The sequence below is a fragment of the Gymnodraco acuticeps genome, unplaced genomic scaffold (genome assembly GCF_902827175.1).
Source record: "Gymnodraco acuticeps unplaced genomic scaffold, fGymAcu1.1, whole genome shotgun sequence".
Classification (NCBI taxonomy): Eukaryota; Metazoa; Chordata; class Actinopteri; order Perciformes; family Bathydraconidae; genus Gymnodraco; species Gymnodraco acuticeps.
The window spans coordinates 2,947,022-2,956,986 of record NW_022990699.1 but is presented as its reverse complement, the minus strand read 5'-3'; the positions used below and the strand labels follow the sequence as shown (position 1 = coordinate 2,956,986).

At 47.6% G+C, this 9,965-nt stretch overlaps 1 protein-coding gene across 1 annotated transcript; it reads left to right on the top strand.

Moving 5' to 3' along the window:
* Positions 1-7,371: 7,371 nt before the first annotated feature.
* LOC117555751 (protocadherin beta-15-like) lies at positions 7,372-9,932 on the top strand. The gene has a single exon (XM_034230715.1). It carries the CDS (start codon positions 7,524-7,526, stop codon positions 9,930-9,932), a length of 2,409 nt encoding a protein of 802 aa, XP_034086606.1. The 5' UTR covers positions 7,372-7,523.
* Positions 9,933-9,965: the final 33 nt, after the last annotated feature.

The following is a 9,965-nucleotide window of genomic DNA, read 5'->3' as shown; positions in this document are numbered from 1 at the left end:
AGAGCCTCCGCCGACGGCTAGCACGCCAAGCTAGCCTGTCGGAGCAGGAACCCCCCATGTCCTCTGACCTGCCGGCCGGCAGTCAAGATGCGGGGGCATCTGCCACAGAGAGTGAACCCCTCTCCATGTCGGTCTGGGGCTCAGTATCTGCGATGGCCGCAGAACCGGATTCCCGCGCCCTGGCAGGCCGGGACCCGGTGGCGGCAAGACACGCGGGAACGGGACCCCACGCTTTACCGAGCTGGGGCTCCCAGTTAGACCTCACCATGGTCTCACCCGCGGAGGATGTCCTCGAGCTGGATTACGACGTGGGCGAAGAGGACGCCTCGGTGTTCCTCCTGTCCGAGTCGGATGAACATGAAGAGGACATCTTCATGTCATCGGCTCAGGCTGCAAAGCCTGGAGCGAGGGCTGCTCTCCCAGACGATAGCATACCAGCTTCGCCCTGTCTGAGTATGGACCTGCAGGCCGTGTGCAAACGCGCTGCGGCCAGACTCGACATCCCGTGGCCTGAAATGGCCAAGGAGACCTCCAGGTCCCGCTACAAAGGGAAACATTTTCCCCAAGCAGCGCGGACAAAGAGACAACTCCTTCCGGTCTTCCCGGAGATGTTGGATGAGGTGTCGGTCTCGTGGAGAGACCGGCCCTTCAGCAACAAGGTCCCAATCCAGGGTGCCTCCTCCCTAGACTGTGACGGAATGGAGAAGCTCGGCCTGCTCCGCATACCGCCCATGGAACCGCTGGTAGCAGCCCACCTCCTACCGAGGATGGGCCCGTCACCAAGCAGGAACCCCACGCTGCCGGCAAAGTCGGACCGATTTCAGTCGACAATGACTGAACGGTCCTACAAAGCCGCAGCGTTGTCCGCCAGGGCCCTGAATGTGGCCTCGCTGCTAACCGCTTACCAAGCGGAGCTCTGCGAGGACCCGTCGGGTAACCCGGGTGCAGCCACTCTGGACGAGATGGCGGCGGTCACAGACATCTGTCTCCGTGTCCAACGCTGCGCCGTCCAGGCCACGGGTAAGGCAATGGGGATCATGGTGGTGCAGGAAAGAGCGAGATGGCTCAACCTCACCAACCTCCCAGACCGGGAAAAGGAGGATGTGCTGGATATGCCCATCGTTCCCGAGGGAATTTTTGGCTCCGCTCTTGCTTCCATGCAAAGGAGGTGTGAGTCGAAAAAGAGGGAGGACGAGGCACTCCACCTCTGCCTCCCTCGAAGGGTCCAGCCGCTGCCTTCGCAGCAGCAGTCCTTCGCCCAAGCTGCCTTGAACCCTGCTCGGTTTAAAACACCGAAAACGCAGAGGTCGCAGCCCGCCCCGAGTCCCCAGCCCAGGCTGGAGACGAGGGCGAGCTGGCCCAGAAAATCTCCGGTTCCGGCTGCAGCTCAGGCGCAGCCAACCCAGAATTTCGGCCAGCAGGCGAGGAAGAAGAAGCGAGCGGCGTGACAGCCCCTCCTTCTCCCCTCCGTGACAGAGCTGGAAGTCCACGGTTCCCCAGCTCTAAATGTGTTCCCGCCGCCTCGAGAGATGCCTCAACACCATCCTCAAGTCCGCAAAAACACATGTCACAAATCTGTTTGTTCCTCTGTCATTAAACATTTGCCGCTGACGCATCCAGGCTTCAGGCCGAGAGCGCAGCTCAAAAAAATGATAAGAAAAACAATAAAACCAATAAACAGCCCGCCAACTGTTCCCCTTCTGAGAGCAGCTTCGGCATCTCTCAAAAGGCGGATTACAGGCGGGTCTGTGAAGGCACCACCGTCACGCGCATGCGCAGTGCCGGCTGGGGTTTTAAAAGCACCACCGCCACGCGCATGCGCAGTGCCGGCTGGGGTTGTGAAGGCACCACCGTCATGCGCATGCGCAGTGTCGGTGGGGATTGTCGAAAGGGGGCACCACTGTGTTCAGACACTAGAGGGCCCCATAACACTCAGAGGGGAAGAGATGTGACATCTCCACTGGCTCTAAGGAGCATGCAGTGGAAGATGCTCACATCACCTGCTTGGGTTTTCAAGGCAGTAACACGGAGCTACAGACTCCAATTCGCTGTCACCCCCCCTCGCTTCTCGGGCATTCTGCATTCGCAGGCCCGAGGAGAGTCAGCCCATATTCTGGAGAAAGAGATTCTCTCTCTCCTAGAAAAGAGGGCTATATCTATTGTACCCGCCGAGCAGAGTCAGGGCGGCTTCTATTCCAAGTACTTCCTCGTTCCCAAACGGGGAGGGAATGGAATTCGGCCAATACTTGATTTGAGGGCTCTGAACAAATATCTAAGAAGATATAAGTTCAGAATGCTCACTCACACATCTCTGCTGCGGCTCGTGCGACAAGATGACTGGTTCACATCAGTCGACCTGAAAGATGCGTATTTTCACATCCCAGTATATTACCCACACAGGAAATATCTGAGATTCGCATTTCAGGGGATCTGTTATGAATACAGAGTACTCCCCTTCGGTCTGTCTCTCAGTCCAAGGGTGTTTGTACGATGTACGGAAGCCGCGATAGCCCCGTTAAGACAACAGGGTATTCGCCTGGCGACCTACCTGGACGACTGGCTGCTTCTCGCACAGTCGGAGAAGGAGGCTGTTACGCAGACAAATGTCCTCGTAAAGCACCTGCTCAACCTGGGTTTCATAATAAACACAGAGAAGAGCATGTTGTGCCCCGCGCAGACTATACTCTTCCTGGGTTTACACCTGAACTCGGTGCCCTTTTCAGCTCGCTTGTCAGCGGATAGAGTGAAAGCTTTCAGAGCTTGTCTCGCTCTTTTCCAGCTGCGCAAACATGTTCTCTTCAGATCATGCCTGCGATTGCTGGGGCTCATGGCGTCAGCCATCCTGGTCGTACGACTGGGACGCTTACACATGAGGGAGTTTCAGCGCTGGGTGGCCGCCCTAAAACTAAACCCTGCGCGCCATGGCGCGCGGAGAGTGATGGTTACTGTGAAATACGTAATGGCACTGCGCCACTGGCTGCACCCAACTTTTCTAGTACGAGGTGTGCCTATGGGTGCTGTCCTTTCACGGAAAGTGGTCACCACGGACGCATGTCTGACAGGTTGGGGAGGTATTTATGAAGGTCGCCCGGTGAGGGGTCTCTGGAGCAGAGACCTCCAGCGGGCGCACATAAATTACCTGGAGCTTTTAGCGGTGTTTCTCACCCTAAAACGCTTTCTGCCTTTCCTCAGGGGACATCACGTCCTCGTGAGGACAGACAATACGACCACAATATCGTATATTAACCGCCAAGGGGGTTTGCGTTCTCTCCAGTTACACACACTGGCGCGCAAACTTATCCTATGGAGCGGTAGGCGTCTCCTCTCTCTGAGAGCGACGCACGTACCGGGAGTGATGAACCTCGGGGCAGATCTACTGTCCAGAGGTATACCACTTTATGCAGACTGGACTCTACATCCAAGGATTGTGAGCCAGCTGTGGGTGCGTTACGGCAGAGCCGCGGTGGATCTGTTCGCATCGAAAGACAACGCTCAGTGTCAGCTGTTCTTTTCGATGCGCGATCTAAATGCACCGTTAGGCGTGGATGCACTCGCGCACAATTGGCCCCCGGGCCTTCTGTACGCGTTCCCACCCCTGGCTCTGATACCCCCAACTCTGGCCAGAGTGAGAGTGCAACGCCACACACTTATCCTGATAGCTCCGCACTGGCCAGCTATGTATTGGCTAGCGGAGATATATCAGCTGCTGTGCGGGCAGCCATGGCAGCTCCCAATACGCAGGGACATACTGTCCTAAGCGGGGGGGGCGATCTTTCACCCACACCCAGAGCGCTTGGCTCTATGGGCCTGGCCCGTGAGTGGTACAATCTAAATACAGTGTGACATGACGCTGACCCTGGCAGCTGCCAAGCGAGCCAGTGGCACTCATGCACTATCTGTACAATTTTCATGCACTCAGTTTGCCCCAGGGCAAACAGAGTGTGGTTGAAGCCTGACCCTGCCTTTATCTTAAGGCGGTCGGTTCGGGTACCACATTTGACATTAAGGCATCCCCCCCGCCACTGTATTCCTCCGGGGAACAGCGGCCGGATTTGCCGTGTCCAGCCCGTGCTTTACGCACGTACAGGGACAGATCTAGGGTGCTTCGTCATAATGACCAACCCCTTGTGTCCTGGGCTAACCCTTATAAGGGCAAGCCTGTTACTAAGCAACGGCTCTCCCACTGGTCTGTGGAAGCAATTGCTTTGGGGCTCATACGAGTCAGAGTTCGCAGGCACCCTCGGGTCCGCGAGCTCTTTCGACTCAGGGTCCGGCTGCATTCTGGACTCTGTCCAGGATGTCTCCCATCAAAGACATTGGTGCAGCGGCGAGCTGGTCCTCGCCGCTCACTTTTGTCTGCCTCCTAACAGGCTGGACGTTCTGCTCCCAGTGTGACTCAAGCAGTGCTGGGCACCTGGTTGAGTCAGAGCTCTACCTGTTAAGTTCTGGTTGGTTTGGTGATTTTCGAGATAAGCTCGTCTGGCAATACGGGAGCTACAATTTCCCATAGTGAGACATCGAACGGAGTGTTATGAATGAGAACTATAGGTTACTTGCGTAACCCCAGTTCTCAGAGTAACATGAAGTGAGATGTCTCACCAGACGGCCCTCCTTGCTATGGTGAAGCGAGAAGAGGTGCTTATTTTGAATGGCGCATGCGTTGTGGCGCAAGCTACTTATAGGGGGTGATTTCCCTGACGCTGACGTCAAGATCTCCAGCCAATCAGGATTGGCGTAATGAGATTGATGCTTCTGTTTGCTCCGCGATGAGGCGCATCCCATAGTGAGACATCTCACTTCATGTTACTCTGAGAACTGGGGTTACGCAAGTAACCTATAGTTTTTGTATTACTATCCCAAGCTTCCAAAAGTGGGTCAAAAATGACTCGCATGCATTTTCTATGGAATCCTATGGGAACCTTTGATTCTTATCACCTGTTGCTGTCAGGAATACATTCACTCTAGAACACACAGACTACATCACAAGTGACACCTCTCAGGAAGATTATTTTACACAGCAAGATCTGATACCTGTCAGTATAATAATATTAATAATAATAATACATTATATTTGTATAGGGCTTTTCAAGGACTCAAAATCGCTTTACAATATAAGGGAAAGTTAGGGTGGGGGGTATGGGACTATCAAACGTGATCAACCAGCATGGATTGATGGGGAGGGGGCTATAGACAAGAGGAGAAGAGATGCGTTTTGAAAAGGGACTGGAACACTGTGAGGGTCTCAGAATAGCGGAGATCTTTGGGACAATATGTTCAAAACGTTTTTTTTTTAAATGTAAAAATAAATTATAAAATTATAAATTGTGAAAAATTAAAAATAAAATATTTCTAATGTGAACCAAAATATAATACTAAATATTATACAAGTGATTTTTCGGTAACACTTTATTTTGATAGTCCATAGTTAACACTCTACAAGTCATCAGTTGACATTCAACAACACTGTTTCAACAGACAAGTAACATGCATTTAACTAACTGCCAGTAGAATATAAGGTACATCTCAAGTGTTGATCTATAGATTTTACAAAAAGTGTATGTTGACTGTCAACATGCATTTTGCAACAGCTTATTAACCGATATTCAACCTTACTATCTGTAGATTGTGAGTTCTTGTTAAAAACCTTCTCAAGTGAATGCATTAGGCTTCTGTATTTATCTTATATATTAGTCAAATAAAACAGGAACAGGTGTTTCTAACTCAAACATTACATACATAATGAATACATAAAGTTTGTGATCAGTTGTGCAAAACATTTCGCTTTATTCCCATGTCTGTTGCATATAATTAGTGGATGAATGTATGTGTTCTGTTGATAGGTTATAGACTTTCTACTGTTCTCAACTGTTTTTCACTTTAATTGGATAGTCCTAACACATGCCTACAAACGCTTAGTGGAGAATGCCTACTAAAAGTATACTGATAGTCAACTCTAGATTAGTTGACGATCAACAGATAGTCAACTAAACTCTAAAGTTGCTTATCTGTTGATCACCAACTAATGCTTAATGTAATCTTTAGTTGACATCTTGACTCTCAACAGATTATCAACAGATAGTCAACATGACCCTGTTGACTTTCAACTGACAGATTGATTTTGAGTAGTTGATTGTACATTTTGAAGATGTTGACACAATATACAGATAGTAAGGTTGAATATTGGTTGATACGCTGTTGACATGCTACTAAATGTCAACTGATGACTTATAGAGTGTTAAATATGGACTATCAAAATAAAGTGTTACCGATTTTTCTTAACCAAAATGACAAAAATGGCATAAAAACACATATTATTATAATACGGGTCCTTTTAGACCCACTTATGGAAGAGTGAGTCCAGTCACTCGTGCATCTAAGGGTTAAATGTTGTTCTTAATTACATTTCTTATTTCCTGCATTTCACTTCTCTAATGTAACATTTGAAATGATAGCATTGCTCTACTGATTTTATTAAAAGCTGTGCAGCCTGTCTGAAGATGTCAAATTTAGGAGTTAAATCAGCTTTTGTTTTTAGACAATGTAGATTAAAGCACATACAACTTCTTTCTTTTTGGGAGAAATATGTCGGATGTTTTGGTCTCCTGTAAGTTGCTCATACATTCTGAAGTATAGTCATGTGTCCATTAGATCTGCATTCATTACCATGCAATTAGTAATAGTGATTATTAAAGCTTGTCATGTAGTTGGAGGCACACATTGCTTCAATTTATAGTATTTTAAAGTCAAATGATCCTATAGGTTTAATTGTATTGATATTACTGCTGAAATAATTACTTATACATATGTTTTCAATCAGAACAATTTAAATAGTGGGTGACCAAAACTATACAAGAATATATTTAACAACATTGTCTTAACTTTAAATGATCCATCTTAACCCATTAAGGTGGAAATGGGAAATAATTGCATCAAGGGAGGGAAAACTGACCCGTTTCATGTTTGAGTTTATATCAAAGCATTAAGGCAACATGTTTAAATGATATGTAAAAGTAAACATATAAAGAAGCGGTTCACCTGTTAGTGATTGTTTAATGTCTATAATTTGTCAAGCCAATAATTATTGTTGTCATCTGCACTCTGTGCTATTGTTTTAAATGTCTAGGGGGCAAAGTAATCATATGTTGTATCGTTTGTGAGTCCCAAGGGCTAAGCGACTATAGTTAATGTTCATGTATTTTTAAAATATTTATCGTCATTGTTGTTGTCATTTCTAACGTGGTTCTCTTAGTATCTAAATGTAAACACCACCAAATCCTACCTCACCATGTTGTACCCGGGAAGTACTCATGGTGTCAGTGTGTACCAGTACACGAGAGGGCACAGTCATTCTCCACCCTTCGGTCTCAGCACATTTAAAGCCTGGTTATGCTATTGTACCGTGGTTTACAAAAACGCTTCGTGATATGAACGCAGTGTGAAGAGTGTGTATATTGGAGGAAATCACAGCTGTATTCTTGATTGATTTGGGACAAACTTGGAAGCAGTTCTTACTTGCAGTAACAATGGGATGCAGCAGATTTGCGCTGCTCTACGGCGTTGCTTTTATTTTTCTCGGCCTCCACCCCGGCTATGGAGACGTGAGCTACTCTATCCCGGAGGAGATGAAACGTGGATCTGTAATTGGAAATATCGCTAAAGATCTTGGACTTGATTTGGGCAGATTGTCTGCTCGCAAGGCCCGCATTGATGCCGAAGATAATATCGTTATGTACTGCGGTGTAAATCTCAACACCGGAGATTTGATCGTACAGGAAAGGATTGACAGAGAGGGGCTCTGTGCAAAAAAGGCATCGTGTGTTTTAAAACAGGAACTCGTACTGGAAAATCCGCTAGAACTACACCGTATAAATATTCGCGTTCAAGATATTAATGATAATTCACCGCAATTTAAAGAGGAGTCTCTTCATTTCGAAATTAGGGAATCGGCACACAAGGGTGAACGTTTTCAATTGGACGAGGCACACGATGGAGACATTGGAGAAAATGCTGTTCAGAGCTACACACTGCAGGAGAATGATCATTTCAAACTAAACGTGAAGACAAAGGGTGGTGGTCGAAAATATGGTGAATTAGTTTTAGACAAAGAATTAGACAGAGAGGGAAAACAAGAGATTATGTTTTTGCTTACCGCGTTTGATGGAGGCTCTCCTCAGAGATCAGGTACTGTAGTCATACACGTCACTGTGCTGGATGCTAATGATAATGTCCCAGTGTTTAGTCAGGCCGTATATGAAGCCAGTCTGCCTGAAAACTCTCCTCAGGATACATTGGTGATCAGAGTAAGTGCAACTGATGCAGACGAAGGAATAAATGGTGAAGTAACCTACGGGTTTGATCATGTGTCAGATGAAAACCAAGTGTTCTCTCTGGACCCTAAAACGGGAGAAGTTAAAGTGGCAAGATATATTGATTATGAAAAAGAATCGTCTTATGAAATGCAGATTAGTGCTAAGGATGGTCTAGGGCTGGCATCATATGCAACGTTGTTGATTGAAATATCAGATATTAATGACAACGCCCCTGTAATATATTTAAAATACCTGACTAACCCCATACCTGAGAACGTGTCACCTGGTTCAGAGGTGGGCATCATTAACGTGCAGGATAGAGACTCTGAGAATAACAGACAGGTCCGCTGCTCCATTCAGCAAAACGTCCCTTTTAAGTTGGTTCCTTCTATTAAAAACTATTATTCTCTGGTGACCACAGGACAACTGGACCGTGAACTAGTGTCTGATTACAACATTACAATCGCTGCCACTGACGAGGGCTCTCCCCCTCTGTCCTCCTCTAAAACTGTTCAGTTATCTGTAGCAGACATCAACGACAACCCACCTGTGTTTGAGGAGCAGTCCTACAGCGCATATGTGACTGAAAACAACAAACCTGGCTCCACTTTATGTTCCGTTACCGCTCGAGACCCCGACTGGAGACAAAACGGTACCGTAATTTATTCTCTGTTACCCGGTGAGGTAAACGGTGCCCCGGTGTCCTCCTATCTGTCTGTTAACGGAGACACAGGGGTGATCCACGCTGTGAGGACGTTTGATTATGAACAGTTCAGGAGTTTTAAAGTGCACGTGATGGCCAGAGACAACGGTTCTCCTCCGCTCAGCAGCAACGTGACCGTCAGTGTGTTCATATCGGATGTGAATGATAACTCTCCTCAGATACTGTACCCCGCCCCGGAGGGCAACTCCTTCATGACCGAGCTGGTCCCCAAAGCTGCACACGGAGGCTCTCTGGTGTCCAAAGTGATCGCGGTGGACGCGGACTCCGGACAGAACGCCTGGCTGTCCTATCATATAGTTAAATCCACTGATCCAGGACTTTTCACTATTGGTCTCCACAGCGGAGAGATCAGGACACAGCGGGACATTTCTGAGTCCGACAGCATGAAACAGAACCTTATTGTGTCAGTGAAAGATAACGGACAGCCCTCTCTCTCTGCCACCTGCTCCATGTATTTACTTATCTCTGATAACTTGGCTGAGGTGCCAGAACTGAAGGATATTTCTTATGATGAGAATAACTCCAAACTGACCTCTTATCTGATCATCGCGCTGGTGTCAGTGTCCACCTTTTTCCTCACCTTCATCATCATCATCCTGGGTGTGAGGTTTTGTCGCAGGAGAAAGCCCAGACTGTTGTTTGATGGAGCAGTCGCCATCCCCAGCGCTTATCTCCCTCCTAATTACGCAGATGTTGACGGAACAGGAACTTTACGCAGCGCTTACAATTATGACGCCTACCTGACAACAGGTTCCAGAACCAGTGACTTTAATTTCGTGTCATCTTACAATGACAACACACTGCCTGCTGACCAGACTCTGAGGAAAAGCCCTTCAGACTTTGCTGAAGTGTTTGGAGACTGTGATTCTTCTCCTGAGGTAGGAATTATCGTCACTTAATGGTGACACATATTTTTACCATGTGAACCAAGC